The sequence below is a fragment of the Miniopterus schreibersii genome (assembly GCF_964146895.1).
Source record: "Miniopterus schreibersii genome assembly, chromosome: 9".
Lineage (NCBI taxonomy): Eukaryota > Metazoa > Chordata > Mammalia > Chiroptera > Miniopteridae > Miniopterus > Miniopterus schreibersii.
This window is the reverse complement of record NC_138118.1, coordinates 21,846,254-21,874,235: the sequence shown is the minus strand read 5'-3', so window position 1 is coordinate 21,874,235 and position 27,982 is coordinate 21,846,254. Positions and strand designations below refer to the sequence as shown.

The following is a 27,982-nucleotide window of genomic DNA, read 5'->3' as shown; positions in this document are numbered from 1 at the left end:
ACCCTGTCACATTGCCTTCTGACTCCATGAAGTAAATGAGTAAGGATGGAGTGTTTACCATAAGCAAATGTATGTGGACCAGTTTTCTAGGACAACAAATGCTGGCTAATAAAAAACGATTTTAAATTTAATCAGAAGGAGACGTAATGTAGATTGTGTCCCTCTGCTGAGTATAACGGAGCCCCTAGCACAGAGCCATGAACAGTGCCTGTGTAACTAAAAATATTCCTTCTGTTTACAATGTATGTCTTCCTTGAGCTTCATGTGTCTAATCTCCCTTCTCCTTTCCCTAGGAGCAGTACCAGTTTCTCTATAAAGCAGTCCTCAGCCTTGTGAGCACGAGGCAGGAGGAGAACCCATCCACCTCTCTGGACAGCAATGGCGCAGCATTGCCTGATGGAAATATAGCCGAGAGCTTAGAGTCTTTAGTTTAACACAGAGAGGGGTGAGGAAAGCCCATATCTAAAATTAGACTGGAAAATCAGTTCGGTTTTTATGTTACCTGTTTTCTTTCCCAGCACCTGACAGTAACTTTCATGACATAGGATTCTGCTGCCAAATTTATATTATTAACAATGTGTGCCTTTTTGCAAAACTTCTTGTAATTCACTTATTGTGGTTAAACTAAAATGTTTGAATTTTACAGTATTTCTAAGAATGGAATTATGGTGTTTTTTGTATTGATTTTAACAGAAATTTTCAATTTATAGATATTAGGAATTCTCAACTACAAAAAACATGTTTGTTTTAGTGTCAAATTTTTAGCTGTATTTGTAGCGATCATCAGGTCGCTGGAAATATAACTTTTAATACAGTAGACTGTAAATAAAATACTCTGTTCCCTATGATATTCAATATTTTACAACTGCAGTATTCAACTAAAGTAAGAAATAATCTGATACTTACTGTAAATACTGCTCTAGTGTCTCCATGGACCAAATTTATATTTATAATTGTAGATTTTTATATTTTACTACTGAGTCAGTTTTCTAGTTCTGTGTAATTGTTTAGTTTAATGATATAGCTCATTTTCTGGTCTTGCTCTATAAGTCTCCTGATATTGTTTTGTGTTATCTCAGTAATTAACTCTGTTTTAGCATGTAATTTTAACTTTTATGGAAAATAGAAATACATTTGTTTTGAAAGATGTTTTTATGAAAATAACACTTTACCCAACATTGTTTAAATGGTCTATCCAAGGCATTGCAAAAATAAATATAAATATTGCCATCAACTTACATTTGCCTGTGGAGTGTTGTGCTGGTGCATGTGTAACAGTGAATTGTGGGCATGGGTCCCCCTGGGATAATGGAAATGAAAAAGATTGATGGGATAGGACAATGTATAGAACTTGATTCCCAAACTGCTCTGAAGTACACAGGGATTTCACAAAACTTTACATTTTTGAGGACAACACAGTGACATGTACTGCCACTGAACAACTGCTACTATTAAATTATTTGGACCTAATTACTTAATAAATGGACCCATTATATATTTCTTTTGACTTAGTGGAGATATGAAAATGTTACTGAGATGCTAAGGGCACCATGTACCAAGAAATGTTGGGAAATTTTTATTGAGAACCAAACTAAGAGATTTGCCAGTCAGGGACAAGCTAAGTTGGTTTGGAAGCTAGGTGAATAGAAAAGGGCCAGGCGGTCATAAATACCAAAATGGAAAAAGTCCTATGTTAAGGTAAATCACCAGGACCCACGAGTTGTGTGGAGCCTAAGTGAGGCAAAACAGGGAATCATGGATAACCAGCCTACTTTGATACTGGAAACTCCCCTGTCTCAGCCAGGAGTGTTTTATAGCACTGCCTGCTGAGGAAGGCAGTGATCCCCAAGAATGCCCAGCTTAAGGCCTAAAGCAGGAGGCCAGGAAAAGCTTCATTTAAACCAGGGTTCTCAGAGTATGGTTCCCTGACCAGCAGTACCAGCAAAACCAGGGAACTTGTTAGAAATGCAAATCCTGGATTCCCATCCCAGAGGTACCATATCAGAAGCTCTGAGTTTGGGATTTGGCAATCCAGTGCATGTTCATGTTTGAGAACCACTGCTCTTTAGCAACAAGTCAGGGAGCCTTCAGCCAGCTCATGCAATACATCGGGAAGTTTTCACAAAATCCTTAAAATAGAACCAAAATTAATTAGTTCTTTTTAGAAGCGTACTTTTTTTAAGCAATGGTCAGATCTGAAATAGGAAAACAGGAAATGGGAAAATAGTAGAGTGTCACAAATCACAAAACAGACAGGCTCCCACAAAAATCATCCAACACAAAATGTCAGTAGTACCAAGAGGGACAAGTTCTGCTATGGTGTACTAATATTGTACTAATATTGTACACCATGGGTCTTGTGATCATTTCCCAATATTAGCTAGTTAGGCTCTTTTCAAATTTTTCCTACTGCAACACTATGACAAACATTTCATAAAAAGCTTTGATCGTGTTTAGGATTACCCTTTAAGTATTGATTTCTGAAAGTATCATTGGGCAAGCAGATTATATGAACATTTTAATGTCTTAAAACTCTTTCACTTTCCAAAAGAGATGTATCTTTTACACTCCAATTGGCAAGATACTAGTTTTTTGTTCCATGCATGGATTCAGGCCTCTGCTCAAATATCTCCTCCGCAGAGAAGCATTACCAGATCAGCCTGTCTGAAGTAGCACTCCTCCCAAGGGAGGTATTAAAAATATTTAGCACTGATCATCACAAGAGAAATGAACTGGCTCACTTCCCCGTGTGTGCCTGCTGACTGTCAGCCCACCTCTGTACCCCCTTCGTCCCCAGTTGAATAAAAGTGTTCTATTCAGATTTTATCTCCAATTTTAAATCATTTAGAGCAGTTTTACAACCTTGTGAAAGTATTAAGGATAAGCATAATCCAGATATATAGTTAAATGCATCAGAACCATGAATTCCATCATTGTTCCAGTATTATATACTCCCTGAGAATTTATGACTCAGACCAGTTATTTAATATACAAAACTTGGAAAATAAGGTATCTTTAAAAGCAGTTACGTTTTAAAATATTTTTTTAAATTCCATTCACAAGGAGCACATTGAATCAGAAATAAGCATTTTTGAATTAAAATTAACTTTTTAGAAAAAGTGGGAAAATATACACATTTGTCAAAATAAAGAAAATACTTTTGTTATTATAATATTAAAAATGATTGCATATTATCCACTCACTTGCTAATTGCAAAATACTCTGGTACATTAGAGGTCTCCTCATTAGTACAATATTGGTGTGTGAGCAGGTGGTATTAAATGTTAAGGCAATGTAAATGAAACACAGTTTTAAGAATCTAGACATCCTTGGTGTTAACTTATACTTAACTTTTTTAAGGTAATCCTTTCTTAAAAAGAAAACAAGATTTGGAAGTGGGAGTAAGAAACACCGTGGGTCTGAGATAGAGACTGCTTGTTACATAGATGACAGCAGCTTCTACTCATTTCCTCAGCTGTGGCATTCCAAGCAGGCCACGAGAGACACAGACTGACCTTTGGAAAACTTCCCAAATATGCTCATTTGCAATACTTTCCTCTGCAACTTTAGGCGTGCCATTCACACCTCTCAGATTCCTTATTTTGCTTCAATTATCAGAGAGTTGTCCCAGTTCTAAATTATTCACAGAAAAATAAACTGATACAAGTAGTTTTTCCTTGCTGCGAACCTGTTCAATGAAGCTGTGTATTGAAAACAATAGCATTAAGGTTCCTGATGAAAAATATTAAAGAAATCTCTTATAGCACCTTTACTTCAAGTGTTTTAGTGGACTCAGAGTCAAAACTACATTCTGTGGGCTTTTTAGAGAGTAAATGAAAAACCACATAATGCTTTCATCCATGCTGTAGCCTGAATCGGTATATCATGATTTTTTTTATTGCCAAATATTTCATTGTATGAATGTGCCATATTTTGTTTATGCATTTATTAGTTGACTGACATTTGGATTATTTTCATTTTATACTATTATGAATAATTCTGCTACAAACATTTGTTTAAAAGTTTTTGCATGGACATATGTTTTCATTTCTCTTGGGTATGTACCTAAGGGTGGAATTGCTGGGTCATACGGTAACTACGTTTTGCCTTTTTGCTAAACTGTTTTCCAAAGCAACTGTACCATTTTACATTTCCACCAGAATTTTATGAGGGTTCCAATCTCTCTACATCTTCACCAGCACTTGTTATTATCTTTTTCATTATAACTATCCTGGTGAGTATGAAGTGGTACCTCATTGTAAGTTTGACTTGCATTTTTCTGATAACTAATGATGCTGAGCACCTTTTTGTGTACTTACTAGCCTTTTGTTTATCTTCTTTGGAGACCCACAAATTCAGATTCTTTGTCCATTTCCTTACATTGGAATCTTTGTCTTTTTATTGGGTTATAGTAGTTCTTTATATATACTAAATACAAGTCCCTCCATTACCTGATATATGATTTGCAAAAATTTTCTCTCATTCTGTGGATTGTCTTTTTGCTTTTTTGATGGTATCCTTAGAAGCACAAAAGGTTTTTATTCAGATGATGTCCAATTTATCTATTTTTTCCTTTTGTTGCTTGTGCTTTTGGTGTCACTTATTAAGAAATTATTGCGATAAAACCAAGGTGATAAAGATTTACGCCTATAATTTTTCCTAATAGTTTTATAGTGTTTGCTCTTATATTTAGGCCTTTGGTTCACTTTGACTTAATGTTTATATATGCTGTGAGGTAAGCATCCAACTTCATTCCTAAGCATGTAGATTTTCAGTTGTTTCAGCACCAATTGATGAGAAGACTATTTTTCTCTAGTAAACTGTCTTAGCACCCTTTTCAAAAATCTATTGACCATAAATGTGAGTTATTTCTGGACTCTGAATTTATTCCTATGAGTTTGCAAGTGTTCCTCCCTCTCTAATTTCTTGGAATAATTTGAGAAAGATGGGTGTTAACTTTTCTTAAATGTTTGGTAGAATTCACCTGGGAAGCAATCTGGTCTTGGACTTTGTTTGGGAGGAGTTTTTAAATTACTGATTCAATTTTATTATCTTTAATTGGTCTACTCAGATTTTCTATTTCTTCATGACTCAGTCTTGGAAGGTTTTATGTTTTTAAATTTATCCATTTCTTCCAAGTTTTTCAATTTGCTGGCATATCATTGTTTGTAGTAGTCTTTTAAGATCCTTTGTATTTCTGTGGTGTTGAGGAAATATTTTCTATCTAAAAAGATGAAACTTCATCTGCTGAGTATAGGAAAATATATTCTTGTAGGAAAACAATTGCACAATAAATTAACAAATAGCACAATCATCACTTTTACACACATGAAAAAATACATGATAGAATTATTAAAGTTCTCTGGTAATTACTGGCATATCCTGTTCCAAATATTTGCATATGAAAATAGAGATTTACATTTCAAAAACATCATTGTAATGACTTAATCAAAATATATGCTTTATATTTTAAAATAGCACTGTAGGAAACATGTTTGTTGCACAAATGTTCAGAGCTGTATTGCCTGGGAAGATGAAAATAAAATATAATTCTCAATTAAGGTTTTATTGTGCTCTGTGTTGTATAGATAATGCCTTCTGCTTTAATTCGCTCCAATATTGGTCCATAGATCTCCTTTGTAAAAGGTCCCACCAGGCCTTTAGCATGAATTTCACCTAAAAGAAAATAAATTTGTAGTTACCATTTTAAAGGTGGTATTAAATGCTAATTTCTGCAGCAAGAGTCTCCATATAGCAGTAAAATCAGAGTCAATGAATTGTTAGAGGCTTAAACATTTTTTAAAAAGCTGCTTCAATATCCCCTGCTAAATTATTACTTAATCAATAGTCTGCAAAGAAAAGGGGTAATTTTAGATTGGAAACACAGCTGGACTTAGGGATTTATACACTGTCAGAATTTATACACTTAACTGCATTAACTCCTGCCAAGACAATTAGAGAATAAAGTATAATAAGAAAGTAAAGTAAATCTAACTGATCTGCTTTATTTGCTGATGTTATTTAAAACATAACACCAACAGCATTAAGTAAAGCCCATCTGGTTATTTGGGCACAGGTATCTGTTGGGATTGCTGAAACAGTAAGTCTGACACGTTCCTTAAAGGCCATTATGACCTCACCCTCCATCACTTCATCACTCTGGTTCCTCAATAACTAAGTTCATGGTTTAATGTGATATTAGCTGATATGCTATTGTAGATAGGTTTTCTCATTATTTGACATTGATATGCTTTGATGTTTTCTAGTCTCCTCACACTTTCACAAGCATGGGGTGTTGTACTCAGAGACAGTGCTTACTTGAACATATACGTGATCTTAAGGGAAGAATAGAGAGTTGAAATTGGAATTCATTATGTTCAAAATATTTATTGAGTACTGATAATATACTGAGACATGAAGATTAATAGAACTTAGTCCCAAAACAGGGAGTGCTTTCCAGCAAAAAAACAAAACAAAATAAAATAAAACATAGCCACTATGCTGGAAGATCTGGAAGTGAATACCCTTTGCTTTTTCAGTGTTACCACCCCCAAAATGTAAAAAAAACAAGAAAACAAAGGGTGTTAACATTGCCTGGAGACCCCTCTATGTGGTAGGAGCTTTATGTATTACTTCACTTTAGCATCCCAACAACTCTATGAACTGGAGATGACAATCCCCTGTTTAAAGATAAGGGAGCTGTGGCTCAGAGATGCTGAGTAACTGGCACCTCATCACCCAGCCATCCTGTGACTGAGCTGAGACAGGAAGCAGGTCTAACTCAAAGCCCATATATTTTACTCCCCAGAGTCATTTCCCAGTCAGCCAGCACCTGTATTTTATGAGATAGCTTACTTTTAGTGAATGCAGTGTCATACTCAACAACAGTTACTTGATGTCCAGGCACTGAATGACTTGGAGATGATAAGGAAACAAGAACTTACCATCAAGCAACATCTTGGCCGCCATAGCGGTGGGAAACCCCACAGTTTTAGCCATGGCTGAAAAGCCATTGATGTCTCCATAAACCACAAGGTCAATCGTTTTATTTTCTAAATGTCCAGAAGGATGCCTGATTCCAAAGCTGTCTCTCATCACAATCATATCTTTCTCTCCAGGACCTTAAAGTAAATAAACAGACATTGTAAAATGCCACTATCATTACAACTCCGATACTGTATTTCCTCTCCAGCTGCTGCCCTTCTGCTCTTACAAGTTTCCCTCCCATTGTATATGGTTCTTAGACAATTATCTATACAGCTTTGCAGCCCAAAGACCCATTGGAAAACTCAAGGAACTTATAACTAGAATGACGTTCTTCTATCCAGGTTGCTATCCCTGCAGCCTGGCTACAGATATGAGGGCACTGCTGTAGAGGCCATCCACTTTTTTCTCAAATATGCTTCTTCAGCTTTTCCAAATGAGCTAAAAATTAAAAGTAAAGCTAATAATATTTTCCTTTTCCATATTACCCAAGTTCATTCTTACTTAATAGTTCTCTCATTTTTCCCTCTGGAAAAATAGTCAAGTGCTCTTTCCCTCATATCATACTTTCCCACTCCTACTGCTTGGCTCCAGATGTCCAATTATAATTTGCTAGTTGTACTGACTATGTACATCTTATGTTCTTCTTCTGAGATGTTCAGCTAATATCCAATGACTTACCATAGGAAAGTTTCATGACCAAATGCTTAGAAAGTGCATCCACAACAGACTCTGCCTGAGGGACTTGTTCATCCCCAAGTAAGCCCAACCTGAGAAGCACAAGAGATGGCTACATTAGTACGAGCCTTGCACATATTCTCACTTGGGAAGCAGAAGACAGTGCTCCTTGGATTTAATCTTAAAGAGGACAATTACGAAATGACAGTTCAAGTTATAGGACTCTCAAGAATTGTAAAATAATAATAACAATAGTAATGTTATAACTTTTACAATCATCCCCAGACTCTCCCAGGCAGCTCTCTCTGGAGCAGAACTGACACACTGGACATCCTTACTGTTGCAAAGCTTTTTATGAGATTATCTTGCAGGTTAGTATTCCCACATTAAGGATGACAGCAAATGTGCCACAGCAGTGTCAATGAATGTTTTAAAATAAGCAAGGCAGAGAAAGGCAAACATCACATGATCTCACTTATACGTGGAATTTAAAGAACTTAATAAACTGATGAACAGAATAGATTCAATGACACGGAAACATAGATCAGACTGACGAATGTCAGAGGGATGGAGGACGGCGGGTGGGTGGAGGGGGAGAGAGTAACCAAAGAATTTATATGCATATATGCACAACCCAAGGACACAGACAACAGTAGGGAGAGGGGTTGGGGAGGGAGATGGGGTGGGGTAGAACGGGTCATTGGGGAGAAAAAGGGACATCTGTAATATTTTAAGCAAAAATAAAATTTAAAAATTAAAAAAAAAAAAAAGTTGGAAAAAGACTGGGTGATTCTCCTGCAGGAGAAAAAAAAATCACACCTGTCTTGGGAACTGAGTAGTAAAGGCTCAAGTATTTCCCAAGCATAATTTCCATTGCATTTCTCTCCTAATCTACATTTCATCCCCACCTGAACATGGTATATGATAACCTCTCTAAAACAGGCCAACACTAGAGCAGCAAATTAACCAAAGACAATGTAAAATGTTTGGTTTTATTTTGACACTTCTTTGATGAAAAAGGGCTAAGTAATCATCTATCCAACAGTTTTTCCTACACTGACTGGTGGGTGCCTACCGTTCAGCAGCCTCCAGCTGGGTTTTGTCTCCTCCTAGTTTCTTCAAGACAGCTTCCTTAAGCACATCGTCCTTGGAGGCGGGTGAAATCCCAACTAGATCACAAAGGAGCTCTTTCTGGTTAGAAAAATAAAAATAAAATTCTAAGTCCCTAATAAAATAAATAAGTTGAGAAAGTATTTTATTAAGACATTGGGCCTCAAATGCACCTTGAATTAAATTAGAAATTGTAAATTGTAGCACATACATTTTCATGCACATGTCTGCACACCCACACATCAATAAATGCATGCATGGTATCCCAGAATGATATTTTAGCAATAAAAATGGGCCATAACATTAAATCAGTACTAAACAGATGGTATCATATTAACATCACATTTCCTGTCTTTGCATATCCTCTCCATCACTTTTTCACCCATTACCTCTCACCCTCCAGCAGTCCTTTTTGGCCAGGATGAAGTGGAAGGGGCTTATTGCTGTGGTTGCTAGTAGCAACCAGAGTTATTTTGTAGGTTCCAGAGATGAAAAAGATATTGCAGATAATAAAATCTCAAAGGAAGAAAACTTAAACAGGGGCCATAGCTTTTTCAGCTTTCTAAGCAAGACTTTTTTCAGGCTCCCAAGGGAAAAGTTATGCCTTCAATTAAGGAAAACCAAACTGGCTCACAGGTCAAATTTGGCTCACCACCTGGCTCTGCAAATAAAAAGTTTTATTAAAACTTGCTCATTTGTTGATCTATTATCTATGGCAGAATTGAGTAGTCTGACAAACATCACATATATTTTTAATCTGGTATTTTACCAAAAAAAGGGGGGTTGCCTATCCTTATTCTGAACTGTAGCTACCAAGATACAAAATAACTGAATTGAAAAGCAATTGAGTAGCAAGAATACCAGTTTCTTTGGGGAGACTTTTTAGGTTTAGCAATATTGATTCTTTTCTCTCTGTGATAAAGTTCTGTCATTTCTACTGGAATATGGGCACATTAAGTCAGATGACCAGCTAGTAACAAGTTAATGTCTAGCAGATAGTGGAAGCTCTATTTTACATTTAATTCCAAGTCTCTAAAAGTCCCTTCCAACACTTTTTTTTTAAGATTTTTTAAAATTAATTTTTAGAAAGAAGAAGAGAGAGGGAGAGAGAAACATAGATCAACTCCTTCCTGCACGACCCCTACAGGGGATCGAGCCCACAACCCAGGCATCTGGGCATGTGCCCTGTCAGGGAATCGGACCTGCAACCTTTCAGGGCACGGGACAATACCCAACCAACTGAGCCACACAGGGCAGGGCACCTCTAGGATTTTCATACAACACAGATATGGGATGAACTCAGGAACTGAAAACTCAAGTAACACTTGGTTACAAATGGCCAAGTGAAAGAACTGATGGGATTCACAGGTTAGGAATCCAGTTCTGTGATACCACCAGCAGCCCTCCTGTATTGTCAGTTTCAGGAGGCCCAAACTTAACTCCTCTCACTGGGTCACCACGTAGACCAGTGGCAAAGCCCAGAGCCCAGTGCAGAAAACAAGTCCATCTCTTCCTGGGAATGAGGGAGCCATCAAGTGGTAAAAGTTGCTGAGGAAATAGGATCAGGGAGTCATCCTCCAAGCTCTTTCCATCTTCCCACAGCAGTGAAGGAAAAGGGGACTTTGGGGCTAAGGTTTGTCTTCCTGCGTGTAAGCCACAGAGTGGGTTCTTTAGCTGGTCCAAACCAAGTTCAGCTCTGACCATGTCAGTGAGCATTTCTGCCGAACAGCAGACAACATATAATTCTGGAATCACTCACCCAGGTGAGAGGCTTGGCCTCAGGTCGAAGGGCAGGAAATGCATCTCTGTTTATAAGACCCAATTTCACAAATCCATTCAAGGCTTTGGCATATCCCTGTAATGAGAATTATTAAGCAGTATATGAAAATTTTCTCTTCCAAAAATTTTTTTTTAACTTTTTTTGGAAAGAGGGATCTACCTTTACAACTTGTTTAGGAAACAGGCTGAAAGAGTCATTTGCATTGCTCATGTGGATGCAGCCTCCTTCAGGTTCAAACAAAATCAATAGTGTCACAACAATTCCACTGGTTTACATAAGAGACCTTGAGAAACTTGGGTCTTTATTTCTATTTCTGGGTTCACCAAGTGGTATTCTCGGGTAGCATAAATGGCAAATTACCTTTTGCGTCACATGCTTTCAGTTCAGCAAACAGTATTCAATAGAACAGTTGCTCTTTCTTATAATGGAAGAAGGAGCTTTTAAGAATACCCCTCCAGAGCAGATAATCCATTCTAATGATTAAGAGCCACTATTCTGATGCATATAGAGAGCAGGGGGAAAAGGTAGATCAGAAAGATTTGTCTAAAATGTCGTAACTCTGATGAAAACTCCTCATGTGTTCTTCATTGTGTACAGGACAAGTCTGAAGTCCTTGGCATATTACATAAAACCCATCCCAATATGCCCCTCCAGCCTGACTCACTAACTGTCATCTCACCACTCACCATTCCCCAAACATGTTGTGCTCCTCCAGAGACCTGGGCCTCTGTGCCTGGAACGTGGGACCTCCCTCCTTCATCAAAGACATGTTTACTCTCCTCCCCTTGGACCCAGCTCAGCACACCCACTGAGCCCTGTAGGTGAATGAGCACCCCCTTCTTCTCTGTAGCATTTTGTATTTATCTCAATTATGCCATTAGACACAAATTGTAATTCTCTATTCAGCTGCTGAGCTGTAAGTATAGAACGTGTGTGTGTGTCCATGTCCTCACCCATTATTCGTCATTCCGGCAAGCTGAAAGAGAACAAATGACTGGATGAATAGGTTCTGAATGATGATGAAGTGATGGAAGATCATAAGGGTATGTTCTCCTGTGAGCAAATCTGGGGGTGCAAAATAAGGAGCTTTATATCTGCTGCAGTTACAGAGACTGAGACGGAGAGAGAGGAAAAAAGCAGAGGAGGAGAGGCAGCAGGAGGAGGAAGGAAAGAAGGCTGTAAAATTATTTTAGGAAGCAATAAGTTTAAACGTTTAAAAGTTTCTGTAGCCATCAGATAGTTCACCGTTTAATATGTGGCCAACTAGTAATTTTCACATTTCAGAGAGGTTGTATTATTCAAACTGTTCAAAGGATACTAATTAAAGGATTCACATTCATTTGATCTTATCCAATGCAAATATATTTCAAACAGAAGAAACAAAAAAGCAATCCCCCCAGCTTGCTTCTAGAATCTGGTAAGTGCCAGAGATACCTTCACTCAACATCTCAACTACTGAGACATTTCTGAGATATTTCTTAATCTCAGAAATATATTTTATGATGACCTCTAGAAATGAATTTATTGTATGTATTTATTCATCAGTAAGCATTTAGCAAATTGCTACCATGTGTCAGACTCGTACTAGGGGCTGAGGCCTCAGAGATGATAAATGCAGTCCTCACCCATGAAGAAGCTGAAATCCAGTAGAAAAGTCAAGTAAGTCAAACAAAAAAAGTCCGTATATAGGGAGCAAAGCTACATGACCACTTTTGACTACCCTGCATTAAAATATTATAGGTGCCATGACAGAGGTAAACACAGAGCTATGAGGGCTCAGAGGAGGGGGCCTCACATAGATGTGGGAAGGGAGGTCACGGAGAAGGAGTTAAGATCCCATGAGAAGGTGATATCAAACTGAGTCTGCAAGGACAAGCAGTAATGGGCAGGTGCCAAGAGTACCCAAGTTGTCCCTGTCACACTTGGATGATAGTGGTTCATCTCTAATACCAAAAAGAATAGTCAGGTTACACAGAAGCGTTGCTGACTTGCCCAGGACGGTGGCCCTCATGGCTGTGGACACTGACATCTTCCATCCTCCAGGGTTCTTTCGAGTGGCTCTCAGCCATACACTTGAGAGCTTGGTTTAATTCTTAAATCTCTTAAAATCCTCTGTTTCTGGGTCTACACATTTGGCAAGAGAGTATACCTAAAGCTAACAGAAAATCCTAATTCCTGGGCCTCCCCCCAAAAAAGTTACTACTTTTATTCTTAGGGTGAAAAAATGAAGAAAACAGAATCAAGAAATGTGCCAGAGCCAGGGCTGGTCTGGCTTCCATTCAGACTAAAATTCCTGTGGTGCCTAAAGGCAGGTGGAGCACCCACGGCTCCTACAGCCCCTTAGCATGGTAAGGACATCGCATTCAAGACAGTACAGGACCTTCCCTCCAGGGGCTTAAAATCTGTTTCAGCAGACAAGAAAAATACACATAAAATATAACTAACCACGATAAGAGTAAATGCTAAATACCAGCAAATACAACAGAAGCTCTAAAGATTAAGAAATGTAGTGGTTGTCTTCTCTTTAAGAATGAACAGGAGTTGAAGGAGAAATGACTCAAACCAGAAGCCAGGCTTGCTGTGCCAGTACCGTGGAAATGACCTCTGCTCTCACAGTAACTTTCTCAGGGATGCCTTTTCCATGCATAAAGCCACCAGTGTTCACTAATTCCTGGCACCCACCTCACACAGGAAAGGGGATAGGAGACGTCCTGGATCACAGAGTTGTGATTTTAAATAACATGGCATGGAAAGCCTCACAGGCATGGGGCAGTTTTTTCCTCAAAGCCTTCAGAAGGTACCAGCCCTGCTTACACTTTGATTTCAGACTTCTGACAGCTTCAATGGTGAGAAAATAAATTTCTGTTGTTTTAAGCATCCCAGTTAGTAGTAACTTGTTATAAGAGCCCTAGGAAACTATTTCACTAAAATTGTCTTAATCTGGTCATACTTGTAACTACTCTTTTGTGATTAATAAGTGTGTGGTGGACATGTGTAATTATGCTTCTAGAATCTACACTTCCTTTTTGGAAAAATATTTCACTTCGGGGAAAGGATGCAGACTACATCTTCAGCTTTAGGGACATAAAACAGAAGGCAAAGCTGATTGGCACATTTTATCCCACTGGCCTCAGGGGCTAATGAAACAAAAATTACATGTTTAGCTATAAGAAGATGCACTTTGCATTCTCACTGGATTTGAACCTAAGAGGCTGGGGATGCTACCACCATCGGCTGCCATGGGAGCCTGGGAATGCAGCCAATACCTGATGGAAGAACTGAGATGTGAAGGGAAACCAAGTCTCAGTGAGGTCACCTGACTCCCCAAAACTCATTATACCTGAAGCTAGTCCTCACCTGCCCCCCACTGCTCATGACTCTAAGTTCCCTTTTTGCTCAAGCCATTTTCAATTGCCTCTTAATGTGTCCCCATCAAGAACCCTGAGGAAACAGACTCCAGCCTGGCCTATCATCTTAATTATTTTGATTAATAATAGAAATGAAGTGTACACATCACTTACAACAAAATAGGTAACACATTTCATCTGAAAGATAGCTGCTTACCTTATATCTCAGTGTCCCCCGCAACAAAGTGTGAGCGGACGAAATGCCATAAATGTCAGCATATTTTGTGCTGTCTCTGTTAGGATAGCCTTCCAAATTCAACCCAGGGTAGTAATCCATGGGGGTAACCGCATCAAGAAAGGAGACACCCCCTGCCACGTTCACAACCTGAGGAACATTGAAAAGGCACACTAGGTTACAACAGTGGGTTACAACACTGGGTGCCCTTGGTTCTATCTGTTGTTATTTGCATACTAAAGAAATCAAAGTTTTAAAAGAAAACAATAGAGAATTCTTTTGAAAAAATGTTACTGAAGCTACTATAATCTACATTCCATATTCAGGCTGTTTCATTAATATGATAATTCACGAGGCCATTAGGCTCCCAAGCTTTATTTTATTTTTTTATTTTTTTATTAAATTTATTCAAGTAACAATTGGTTAATAACATAAATTTCAGATTTACAACATTATAGTTTGATATTTGTGTCTCCTGTTGCATGCTCACCAGTAAAAGTCTAGTTTTATCCCACAACATGTATTTGATCTCCTATACCCAGTTCACCCCCAACCCCCTTCTCCTCTTCTTTCAAACTTGAAAATTTAGTTTTTTAACTGAGAACTTGTTTTCTCTATTTTTTCATGCCCCCGGATTAGATGGCACTGAATTATGTCCTGTGGAGTTTTGTTTTTAAACAAAAAATAAGCTAAAAACAGCTGATATTCATTTAAGTGGCTCCTAGTCTCAAAGAGCAAGGGCAGTGCTCTCACTGATCTTTTTCTTTACCCCCATCCCTGTTCCGAATCCACATTGGGCACCTGCCTTGTACATTCCATTCACATGGCTAGCACTTAACTGAGCACCTACTGCGGGCCCGGATCCCACTCATTGCGGAGGGAATAAGAATGATAGATAAGATACAGTTCCTGTCTCCGTTCACTCCTTCACTCATTGAACAAACATTTCCTGAATGTCTACCAAGTGCCAAGCAATTATAGGAGCTCACAGCCTAGAATAGTCAACCTACAGTGTATGTTGGGAACAAGGAGCGGGGGAGATGTCCCCTCACAAGGAAGACAACCAAATAAATATATAGTGAAACTTAAAAAGTGCTAACCCCAATCCTACTGCTGGTGAGAAGTTAAATCACCGATGCCCAAGCTCTTTTAATTTCTCAGTAGTCCTAGTATCCACACGCCTCCCCCCAGCACACACTCAAAATGGAGTGAAGCTTTTTTTTTATTCCTTTAATTTTGATTAAAGGAATGTTCATCTTCCAGCTGGTGAGGTTTATGATCATCCTTGAGATAACAGAAAACATCCTGGAATGATAAAATAAGGGCTGAAATTCCCAGGGAAGTGGTATGGCTGCTGGTGGAACTGGATTTTGTCCTGTTTGCACCATGGGAAACAATTTCTGATCATGTGTAAAGCTGCAAATAACAACCCTGCATGAGGGAGCCATCAATGTACCTTCAGGTGGATTGTGGCGAATTTACCCAAAGGAGTCTCTGGCTAAACTTAATGATTCCTAGAGTTTATGTGTAGATAGGTTCTGCATGTGTCTTGGTATGAGAGACAAAATGGAAACATATGTCTCTATAGCTGAAGCCCAGAAGGAAATGTGCTCTGCTGACTATAGAGTCAGGCTTTGTGGCATCTCTCCATTTAAAAGGCTTACTTTGCAGACCGCTAAGCACCATCTAAAACTCCAAGAGTGAGAATCTAAAAGAAGTAAGGAATGCTTATTTCATTTCCCTATAAAACTCCTCTGGACTGCACAGTAACCTTTTACAGAGAGACCATTTCTGCACTATTTCTTTAAAACAAATTTATTCTATCAGGATTCTAAATTTTAATAGAAAAATTTATTAGGAAAGCAATTGTTAATCTTCAGGTTCTCTGCACCCATCTCATTTCTAGAACCTAAGGCAATTCTAAATCTTTTTTACTTGTTTGAAAGTTAGAAAAAAATTTTAAAGAGAAATTCAATAAAGACTACTATACTGCAGCAACTTACTAATCAGAAAAAAAAAGCAGGGGGTTCATAAGTCTACCATGAGGTCCCTGTGAAGAAAACATGAAAATGTAAGCTGAATGACAACGATTCCTTTAGAGATTGACAGATGCTGAAGCACCTTGTCCCAAAAATTACTGGGTAATCATTATCATTTGATATCAACTGGGAGTTGTATTTCTACTGGCACATTATAAGACTCATTAATAAGCTCTGTCTTGTTTAATATTTTATTAATGACTTGAATAAAGACAAAGAATGATTTATCTATTTGGCAGAGAACATGCTTTTTTTTCTGACTCAACAATGCTCACATGCAAGACCCACTCCCAGCAGGAAACAGTGGCTCATTACTCACCACTGCTGCAGGCTGCTCTAAGCGCAACTCTTTTACACACACACACACACACACACACACACATACACACACACACATGTCTCCCAACCAATGAGAATCAATAATAAGCTCGACTATTAAACTAACAAGAAATATACCACAGGAAATATACAGACAATCATTTACTCAGGACCCACTGTGAGCCAGGTGCCTTATAGACATTACTCAAGCAATAACTCATTTTTCAGATGTGAAAACTGAGGCCAGGTCACCCAGAGGCACATTTGAACCCAGGTTTACCTGACTCTAATGTCCATGTTCTTTCTCCTACACTATATCTATACCCTTAATTGTGCTTATTTCTGGATCATTATCTTAGGAGGGGTACTGATTGAAAAGGTATAGCATTCCAGACTGTGCCAGTTCTTTGCCTGAAAATTGCATAAAGCATGGTCACAGGCAATGGAGAGCAGTGACAGCTCTTTTAAAAAAACAAACAAACAAACAAAACACATTTGTTTTATTTCACTAATACTTTATGACGACATTTACAGAAATTGAATTTCTTACCTAGGAGGGACTGGGTACAGCCATCAAGGTAAACTTGACTTGCAGGCAGACATGAGGGTTAGAAAACCTATCTCAAAGCTGTGTCTGAAGAGCAAGCATGGTCCTGACTCGGAGTATTTGTTTAGCTGGGGGAAGCTGGGAGAGGAGGCTGATGGAGCTGATGGTGAAGCTCTGTCATGTCATTCCCAGGTGCCACCATTATAGGAAAGTGTCCCACCACCCACGGAGGGAACAGAACTAAAAAAATGTATAATCACCGTCTCCAGGGATGTGGAAGGAAATCAGTTGTCATAAGAAGAAATATGATTAGAAGTTAGAAGCTAGAAACTGTACCAGTGGCTAGAAATTACTGCAAGGATGTAGGACGATGAGGCATGTCCTAATTCATAGGCCACTGCCTAAGTCACCAGAAAAGTTTAAGGCTTTAACTTTAAGCAGAAGCCAGAGGTCCCTGCCTCTCCCTTTATGATTCTGTGAATTACGTAAGGCCTGCTCCACGGTCACGGTGGGATTGGAGGGACAAGAACACAAGAGAGGCTTCTGGGCTGAGAGACAGACTGATGCACTTGAATTACTGAGTGAATAATACAGCATCCGAAAAATTCTTAGACACGCACAGAGTGTGGGAGTCCAGACAAAAGAATACTGAATAAGGGCTGGAGTGGTCAGGGAAAGATGCATCCACAAGAGGAAACTTGAGTGGGACCTTGAAAAAAGTATCATTTTAGCAAAGAAAAGCATCATGTTTTCTCTTGGTGTCCTCCACAGAGGCAGGGCAATGCAAAAAGCACTTTTTTACAAAAGGAGTTCAGGATGAAAGGGAAAAACTTCAAATTCAACTAATACCACTTCTGCTGCCTGAAAATAACCTCTTGCTTTCCCTGAGCTTTTACCTCCAATTTCGTTAGGACACTAATATTTGCTAGGAACTTATGACATGCCTCACAATCTGCTGTTAAGCAGATTGTAATCGATGTGACCTCAATGAGCCCTAGGTCAGGAACCCTGCAAGATGGGTATTATGTTTATCTTCCAACAGGGAGCCCAAAGCTCAGAGAGATGTAATGATTGCTCTACTTCCCCCCAGCCAAGGCAGAGCACAAAGCCAGGACAACTGAAATCAAACCCTTTGTTCTTTGTGTTGCACTCTGCTGACCCTTTCACTGTTATCATCTTTATCACTTATATGGCCTCCTGAAAATAAGCATTTTGCCCAAATGAAACAAAAATTTTTCCTGCATTCACATGTTAAGCCAGTCTCTTTTCCAGGACTGCAGCGGTGAAAGGGACATCAGGAGATAAGCTATGGCAGAAAAAAGATTTGTCCTTGGTAGAATGTCAGACTGTTTTGCCCAAACCCTCATGATTCACAGACTTGAAGAACTAGATAGAGCACTGGTGCTCACCTTACATACCAGGATACAGACAAAGTTCCAGGGGACCTTTACAATTGCCTGGCCTTCGGTGACATTGTGAGCAATGCCGCCACTTGGACCAGAACTCAGGGGCCCTGAGATACACTCGCATATCCTGAAACATGCGAGTGTATCTTTCCAGCATCAAATTTAAGTGCCCTGTTTGTTTAGTAGATTCTTAAGTGCAACTGTGGTCCTCTGGTGACTAAATTGGTTCTTCTCAAATTCAGCTGCACATTAGAATCACTTTGGGAGTCTCTAATGATCCCCAAACGCAGGTGAATCAGAAGCTCTGGGAACATGAGGAGTTTGTAAACTGCTCTGTGATTCCAATGTGCAGCAGGGCTGTGAGCCAAAGACTTGTAACAACATTCACCTCGTTTGTAAAGAAATTATTTCACTTTCCTCCTTTGTACATAAATACACTTAAATTCACAGACACTCTGAGAATTTGTAATACTGCTGCCAGAGTAACCTTTTTAAGACACACATCTGATCACATAGGTCATCGCTCCTTGCAGGTCAGGATGAGGGGAGGGGAGGGAGGCACCTGGGTCACAACATGTAAAAGGAGCCATCTAGTCACATTTTTTCCCAAATATGAGTCTTTCCTTAGGCTAAGAGGATCAACTATGAAGGTAGCCCGATGTGACTTGGATCCTGGCTGTGCCATTTGCAATCTCTTTAATTATGGCTGTCAGCTAAGCTTCTATGCCTCTTTTCTACCTATAAACCTGATAACTTGTTGTAAGAATCAAATGAAATTGCTGCTTAGCACAGTCATGAGTGGCAGCAACCAGGCCTGGCTGGCAGCTTCTTATCTTTCAAGGCCAAAGCACATCTTTTCTCCACTAATTTTTTTCTCCCCACCCCCTCACCAAGTTCAAATCCACCGTGTGGTACTTCGGCATACTTCAGAACGGCTCTCCCTGGATTATAGCTATCATTCCAGTGTCTGTCTTGCCTGCCATGAGGGGAAAGAAAATGCTCTGGAGTTAAAGTTTTGAATTCCAGCTGAATGATCTTAACATTTTCTTTAAGCCATAGTTTCCTTATTATAAAATGATGAAAATAATACTAAACTCAGAGAGCACTTACATTCTGGTACACAGCAACTGGAGGAAAATTTGGTTCTTTCCCTGACCCATCAAACCCTCCATTCCAAGAGCAACCCCCATTACAGCTATGAGTTCTCTGAGATCAGGAACTTCATTCATTGTGAAAACCTCTGGAGTCTTTTCCCATGGCGAGCGCACAGTAGGGACTCAGTAATTGTTTGCCATGCTGAAATAAGTCACAAGATGACCAGCATTTACACATGCAGAGAAGTTGAGAAGTGAGTTTTCCAAATGTAAAAACAACTTGCAAGAAGAAAGAATGAGCATAGGCCATGCTGGGAACAATGAGGAGACTAAATGGAACAGAAGATACACACTGGGAAACGCCGAAGGAGGGCAGGATGGAGCATTAGCAGCAGAGCTGGTATCAAAGGCCCTCAGTATCAGGGAGAAAGAGTCTGGACTTTCTCAGGCAGTTACTGCAGGTTTGTAGCTAAAGCTTTGATGAAAACCCTTCACCTTTCCATTGAGCAGGTAGGTGGCAGGCTGCATTATGTTCATCAAAACTCCCACTGGGCTCCAGCTAAACTTGTACCTCAAAGGATTGTCTGAATGTTCAGGGGCTGGAAGCCCACCACAGTAGGAAATATAAGATTCAATCTGTAAAATAAAAAATCAATAAATTAGGAAGAATTAACAATAGGTTAGGGAGCATAATGATATGCATGAGGTAGACTTGCTATAGTTTTTCTTTCTTAAAGTTACTAAGGCTTTCCAAAATACATCCCTAAAGGCAAACACTATTTGATTAAGTCACAGTCATATTTTATGCACACTTACTTTTTAAAAACCCTCTAGAGATTGTGACTAACATTTAGTTTAGTTAAAAATCTAACAATTAATTCAATTCTGCTTGGTCAGTTCCTCCTGACTTTTGTATTAAATTGTATGATTGACTATACTTTGATTATGTGCATTATAATATGCAACTTAAAATATACTAATCAATATAAAACAGAATATGTAATTATAATTCATTTAATCTATCTTTGATTATATATATTATACACATGACACCTAAAACATTTTATCTGATTCATCACATTTAATGTCAATAGTTCTTTCTCATATATAAAAGATACTTCATGTACCAACAGATAGATAATATTGTAAAGAATTTTTCCCACTTTTAAAAGTCAAACCTTATTATAGAATCTGCAAGTCAGTCTAAAATCTTTTATTAAGCCAAAATATTACAGTAGCATCTATTTCTCTAAAAAATTGATTGCTTGGACTTGGACATTATTTTACCAGGCAGATATTTCTGCCATTACAGAATTTTACTTGAAATTTCTGGTCAAAGTATGAGCTAGAATATAGCAACACCTTTAATCAAAATTATAGAAAGATTATTTTTGAACACAGAAACCTGGACCTTTCTTAAATGAACCTTTGGGTGTATATGGGACTCACCGTGGCTCCCACTTCTTTGGCTTTATCTATTGTTTCCATTGCCAGCATGTGATCAAGACCAGGGTCCAATCCCAATTCACCTATGACTGTGATGCCAGCATCTTCCACACTATAACAGGTAAAAAGAGAAGGAAGAAAAAGTTGTATACAAAGTAAAAATAATACCATGGAGCTACTTTCTTGAAAATGACTGAAACTTACCTCTTTTCCAATTCCTTTAGTGCTGGTGTGATGTAGCTGGCGGTGATCATGTTAACTTTGCTTGCGATGCACGCCTTGGCCACAAGAGGATGCAATACATACGGCAACAAGCTTGGAAACAGAGGGAGGAGCTAATCAGGAACTTTCTTGTCCAACCTTACCTTCTAGTGTACCTTGAACTGCACTAAAGCTGAGACATCACTTTGATTAATCTATTCTATCAGAGATATTCAATGACTGCTTGAGGGAGTCCTATTATCACATTTAAAACTTTCCACAATACAACCTTCACTTAACTTTACCATTTTTCTCCCTTGATCTCCTTAATAAACCATATGAGGGAGCCAAATAAACAATTGTAACTCTCAACTCCCAGACTTCACATTAGTTTATTCTCACTGTGCTTTCCACATGAAATGCTCCCTCCATTCTCCCACCCCTGCCTAGACCATATCCTCTTTAAAGAAATGTCTGAACAGTTATATCCTCCAAGAAGCTTTCCTAGATTCCCCCAAAGCCAGATTTCCTTCCTCTTCATTCATCCAGCTTTTTTTTTTTTTTTATAACAATTAGTGGAATTTATTCCATCCATCCTTATATTTCTATGTTTTTCTGTCTTGAGTCCCCTACTAAAGACACCTCCACATTTCTCAAGTGACTCTCAGAAAGGGGTGAAAGTTAGCGTAAGTAGCCTATGTGTAACATTAAAGAGTAAAGACTATGAAGGGCCAAGGTGGAAGATAGGTTTTAATAGTATTGACTGGTGTAAAGCCATCACAATGGCTAAAAGTCTACATGCTGTGTGAAAAATGGAGATGTATTTAAAACTCAACTTTAAGTGGGTTTTTTAAAATTCTGGTTTTGGTGTTTTAATTTGGTGTTGGGAATACACAATTACAAAAAATGAATTTCTATAAATGAGTATATTCATATTCTATCCAAGAAATAATAAAATATACTGTCAAACACTTAACAATATTTAAGTTCTACTAGCTTATTGCCTATTTGATAAAGCAGTCTACATAGTAACCATGAAAATATAAATACAAACTTATAAACACATTCACACTATATCTCTGTATATGTCAAAGTCATCCTGCATACTTGAGATTTTCTTTTTCACATAAAACAAAATCTCTTAGGCTCTTACTCCTTCTCAGGTCAATAGAATAAGTATTGTTAAATAGATTCATTATCATGTAGAACAAAATTGTGTACATATTTTGCGAGTATCAATAAGAAAGCCCTTGATCACTATGTCCTGGCTTTTTTAATCTAAAAGAATTATTAGTGAAAGTAAAGGGATGGAAAAAATATTTCATGCAAATGCAAATAATATAAAAAAGCTGGGATAGGAATACTTATATCAGATAAAATAAAATTCAAAACAAAGGCTATAACAAGACAAAGAATATCACTACATAATACTAAAGGAATTGATCCAACAAGAGGATATAACCCTTGTAAACATATATGCACCCAAAATAGGCTATAGCACCTAAATACATAAAGAAATTCTTGGTGAACATAAAATGAGAGATGGGCAGCAATACAGTGGTAGTAGGGGATTTTAACATCCCATTGATATAAATGGATAGATCTTCCAGACAAAAAATCAACAAGGCAAAAGTGACCTTAAATGACACACTGGATTGGATAGATTTATTGATATTTACAGAACATTTTATCTCAAAGCAGCAGAATATACATTCTTCTCAAGTGCACATGGAACTTTCTCAAAGATAAACCACATGTTAGGACACAAAATGTCTTAAAAAATTCAAGAAGACTAAAATCATATCAAGCATCTTCTCTAACCACAATGGTATGAAACTAGAAATCAATTACAATGAAAAAAACCCTGAAAAACATTCAAACACATGGAAGCTAAATAACACATTATTAAATAATAAATGGATTAATGATGAGATCAAGAAAGAAATCAAAAGTTACTTGGAAACAAATGAAAATGAACACACAACAAACCAAAATCTATGGGACACAGCAAAAGCAGTCCTGAGTGGGAAGTTCACAGCATTACAGGCCTACCTCAAAAAGCAAGAAAACAAAAAAATCAAACAATCTAATGCTATACCTGAAAGAACTAGAAAAATAACAACAAACAAACCCCAGAGTAAGTAGAAGGAAAGAAATAATAAAGATTAGAGTAGAAATAAATGACATAGAGACTAAAAAAGCATTATAAAAGATCAATGAAACCAAGAGCTGGTTCTTTGAAAAGATAAACAAGATTGATGAACCTCTAACCAGGCTCATCAAGAAAAAAAGGGAGAGGACCCAAATATATAAAATCATAAATAAAAGAGGAGAAGAAACAACTGGCACCACAAAAATACAACGGATTGCAAAAAAATACTGTGAATAACTATACGTCAACGAATTGGACAACCTGGGTGGAATAAACCGATTACAACTAATGAAATTGAAGCAGTAATATAAATAAATAAATAAATAAATAAATAAATAAATAAATAAATAAATAAATAAATAAATAAAATAAACTCCCAGCAAACAAAAGTCCTGGACAAGATGATTTCACAGGTGCATTTTATCAAACATTCAAAGAAGAACTAACATTTATAGTTCACAAACTATTCCAAAAAGTTCAAGAGGAGAGAAGGCTTCCACGTTTTTTGTTGTTTTTTTTAAATCCTCACTGGAGGATATTTTTTCCATCGCTTTTCAGAGAGAGTGGAAGGGAGAGAGTGACAGAGAAACATCAATGTGACAGAGACACACTGACTGGTTGCCTCCCGCATGCACCCCAACCAGGGCCAGGGATCAAGCCTGCAACCAAGGTACATGCCCTTGGCCAGAATGGAGCCTGGGACCCTTCAGTCCTCAGGCAGACACTCTACCCAGTGAGCCAAACCGGCTAGGGCCCAAACTCTTTTTACAAGGTCAGTATTACTCTAATTCCAAAACCAGAGAAAGACACTACAAAGAAAAAAATTATAAGCCAATATTTCCAATGAAAATAGATGCCAAAATCCTTAACAAAATATTAGCAAACCAGAATTTAGCAATACATTAAAAATATCATATATCATGATCAAGTGGGATTTATTCCAGGGATGCAAGTTGGTATATTTGAAAATCAATAAATGTCATACATCAATAAACAAAATGAAGGATAAAAATCACATGATCAATCAATAGATGCAGAAAAAGCATTTGATTAAATGCAGCACCAATTTATGATAAAAACTCTCACCAAAGTGGGAACAGAGGGATCATACCTCAACATAATAAAGTCCATATATGACAAACCTACAGCCAACATCTCACTCAATGGGCAAAAACTAAAAGCAATTCTCTTAAGATCAAGAACAGGACAGGAATATCCACTTTCACCACTCTTGTTCAACATAGTACTGGAAATAATAGCCAAAGCAATCAGGCAAAAAGAAGAAATAAATGGCATCCAAATTGTAAAGGAGGAAATAAAACTGTCATTATGCACAGATGACCTAATATTGTATTTAGAAAACCCAAAACACTCCATGAAAAACGACTAGATCTAATAAATGAATTTGGCAAAGTAGCAAGGCACAAAATTAATATTCAGAAATTAGTGCCACTTTTGTACACCAATAATGAACTATCTGAAAGAGAAATTAAAGAAACAATCCCATTTACTATTGTAACAACAACAAAAAATAAGGTACCTAGGAATAAATTTAACCAAAAAGGTAAAAGACCCACACTCAAAAAATTATAAGACATTGAAGAAAAAAAACTGAGGATGATACAAATAAGTAGAAGTATATATCATGTTCATAAGTTGGAAGAATTAACATCATTGAAATATTAATACTAGCCAAAGCAATTTAGATTCAATGCAATTCTTATTAAGATATCAATGGCATATTTCACAGATCTAGGACTAATATTCCAAAAATTTATATGAAACCAAAAAAGAGGCCAAATAGCCTCAGCATTCATCTTGAGAAAGAACAAAGTTGGAGGTATCACACTATCTGATATCTAACTGTACTACAAGGCCATAGTAATCAAAACAGCATGGAATTGGTACAATAATAGGCATACAGATCAATAAAACAGAATAGAGATCCCAGAAATAAACCCACGCCTTTATGGTATATCAATATTTGATTAAAAAGGCAAGAAAATACAATGAGGGTAAAGACAGTCTCTTCAATAAACAGTATTGGGAAAACTGGACCAATGCATGCAAAAAAAAAATGAAACTAGACCACCTACACCCTACACAAGAATAAACTCAAAATGGATTAAAGGCTTAACTGTAAGTTGCAAAACCATAAAAATCATAGAAGACATTACTTGTAGCAATATTTTTGCCAATATATCTCCTTGGGCAAGGAAAACAAAGAGAAAAATTAACAAATGGGACTACATCAACCTAAAGAGCTATTGCACAACAAAAGAAACAAAATAAAAAGACAACCCACTGATTGAGAGAATATATTTGCCAATGATACATCTGATAAGGGGTTAATCTTCAAAATATATGAAATCTTATACTACTCAACAGTAAGAAGACAACCCAATTAAAAAATGGGCAAAAGGCCTGAATACACACTTCTCCAAAGAAGATATACGGATGGCCAATAAACATGAAAAAATGCTCAATGTCACTAATCATTAGAAAGATGCAAATTAAAACCACAATGAAATATCATCTTAGGCCTATCAGGATGACTACCATCAATAAATCAACAAACAAGTGCTGGCGAGGGTGTGGAGAAAGGGGAACCCTAGTGCACTGCAGGTGGGAATGCAGACTGGTGCAGCCACTGTGGCAAACAGTGTGGAGTTTCCTCAAAATAATAAAAATGGGTCTGCCTTTTGACTCAGCGATCCCACTTCTGGGAATATATCCTAAGAATCCCAAAATACCAATCAGAAAGAATATATGCACCCCTATGTTCATTGCAGCATTATGTACAATAGCCAACATCTGAAACAGCCCACATGCCCATCAGTATACAAGTGGATAAAATAGCTGTGGTACATTTGCACAGTGGAGTACTACTGAGACATAAGAAAAAAAGAAATCTTACGTTTTATGACAGAGTGGATGGACCTGGAGATTATAACACTAAGTGAAATAAACCAGTCAGAGAAAGACAAATATTATATGACCTCACTTATATGTGAAATCTAATGAACAAAATAAACTGATGAACAAAATAGAAACAGAGGATGTATATGTAACAGACTGATAGCTGTCAGAGGGGAGGGTGTGGGAGGGCTGGATGAAAGACAGTAAAAGGATTAAGCAACAAAAAAGCCATATATATATCACACATAGATACAGACAACACTTGGTGACAGCCAGAGGGAAAGAGGGGTGGGAGGTAGCTGGAGGTGGGTAAAGGTGGGGAGGATGGTGACAGAAGATTTTGCTTGGGACAATGGGTGCATGATGCAGTGTGCAGATGACGTGTTGAGTGGTATACTTGAAACCTGTATGGTTTTATGAACCAATGTCACCCCAATTAATTCAATTAAAAAAAAGAAATTTAACATGGATAAATTAATAGCTGCATTGGTATTGCACCTGTCATGTTCAGTATTTTTATTTTTGACTGACATGTGCACCAGCTATTTAATCACAAGAAAATTAAATTTAGGTGAAACCCATTAAATTTTGTATTGTAGTATATTTTTAGAAGATTAAGAATACTTCATTAATGTTTATCTTTTAGTCATTTTGAATACTGACAAAAACTATTAAATTTTCAAAATTCTTTAATAAATTCTCTATAAATAAATAAATTTAAATAATAGAATTATTGCTAAATATAGAAACCATTTTAAAGCCAATGAACAAAATACTTGCAAAACTCTTTGTTGAAAAAGTATTAAAAGAAAGTGTAGAATGACATCCTTGTAAAGTTGAAGTAGAGATTTTTTGTCACCTTCCAATCATTGAAAACTTGCCTACTGAAAGTGTTACCTAGATCTAATATTTTTTTAATTTGCCATTAAGTGCACTAACCTAATATACTGTGAACTAGAATGATTTGACTTTGATTGGTGGGGCTTTTTTTAGACAAAGGGATTAGAGTTTATAACTCATTGTGTATGTGATATAGGAGCCAGCCAAGAGGCCATAACTCTTGAATTATTTGAGTTGACTCCCACCCAATTAATCCAAATACTTGGAAATGATGCTTGTAAAAACATACACAAAATACAAATATAACTTTCAAAGTAACTTAACAAACTCAATTAACATTAAATCATCAAAAACTAAAATTGAAAAATTCAAACCAGGATTTGCTATATTATGATATAATTTTTGTGAAACATATCCCTCCTTTTATTTTGGTAGTCCCTATCACTGTGCTTACATCAAAACATTCTTTATCCAACTTAAAAAATAAATCATTTAAGGAACATTACAGGATAACCGTATTCAACATTATCACTATTCAGCAAGGAAATTCAACCAAGAAAAATTAAATATAAAACAGATTTTGCTAATGCTAACTCTTATGAAAGGCCACCAGTTTGCTAAATTTTAAAATTTGGACTTACTAATAGATTATTATCTTTATTTATTATTTTGTTATATTTTGCTTCTGATTTAGTTCCCAATGTATTTTATAAAGTTATTTTTTATCAAAAAAACAATGTTACATTCAGGTTCATAATCATATTATTGACTAAAAAGGTCTATTGTCCATCAGTAAATTTTTGCTGAATAAAAATAAATGTACTTAAATTTGTATAAATTGAATAACATTTAAGTGCCCAAAATGAGCTTATGTTTAAATAGATCT

General features: G+C 37.2%; 2 protein-coding genes across 6 annotated transcripts in view; one reads left to right on the top strand and one right to left on the bottom strand.

Moving 5' to 3' along the window:
• The window catches only part of PTPRZ1 (protein tyrosine phosphatase receptor type Z1), a 168,546-nt gene extending 167,306 nt beyond the window's left edge, over window positions 1-1,240 (top strand). For all 4 annotated transcript variants that reach the window (XM_081147669.1, XM_081147668.1, XM_081147667.1 and 1 more), the window contains one exon: window positions 294-1,240. In XM_081147669.1, coding sequence (XP_081003795.1) covers window positions 294-434 — 141 coding nt within the window. In that variant the 3' untranslated portion in view covers window positions 435-1,240. The remainder of the gene's footprint in view (window positions 1-293) is intronic.
• A 4,005-nt stretch (window positions 1,241-5,245) lies between these two features.
• Window positions 5,246-27,982, bottom strand: part of AASS (aminoadipate-semialdehyde synthase) — a gene marked incomplete at its 5' end in the record, with an annotated part of 62,393 nt that continues 39,656 nt past the window's right edge. For both annotated transcript variants that reach the window (XM_081146747.1, XM_081146746.1), the window contains 9 exons: window positions 5,246-5,676; window positions 6,945-7,121; window positions 7,666-7,754; window positions 8,738-8,853; window positions 10,532-10,627; window positions 14,117-14,284; window positions 20,034-20,174; window positions 20,988-21,096; window positions 21,189-21,299. In XM_081146747.1, the coding sequence (XP_081002873.1) occupies window positions 5,558-5,676; window positions 6,945-7,121; window positions 7,666-7,754; window positions 8,738-8,853; window positions 10,532-10,627; window positions 14,117-14,284; window positions 20,034-20,174; window positions 20,988-21,096; window positions 21,189-21,299 (1,126 nt within the window). In that variant the 3' untranslated portion in view covers window positions 5,246-5,557. The remainder of the gene's footprint in view (window positions 5,677-6,944; window positions 7,122-7,665; window positions 7,755-8,737; window positions 8,854-10,531; window positions 10,628-14,116; window positions 14,285-20,033; window positions 20,175-20,987; window positions 21,097-21,188; window positions 21,300-27,982) is intronic.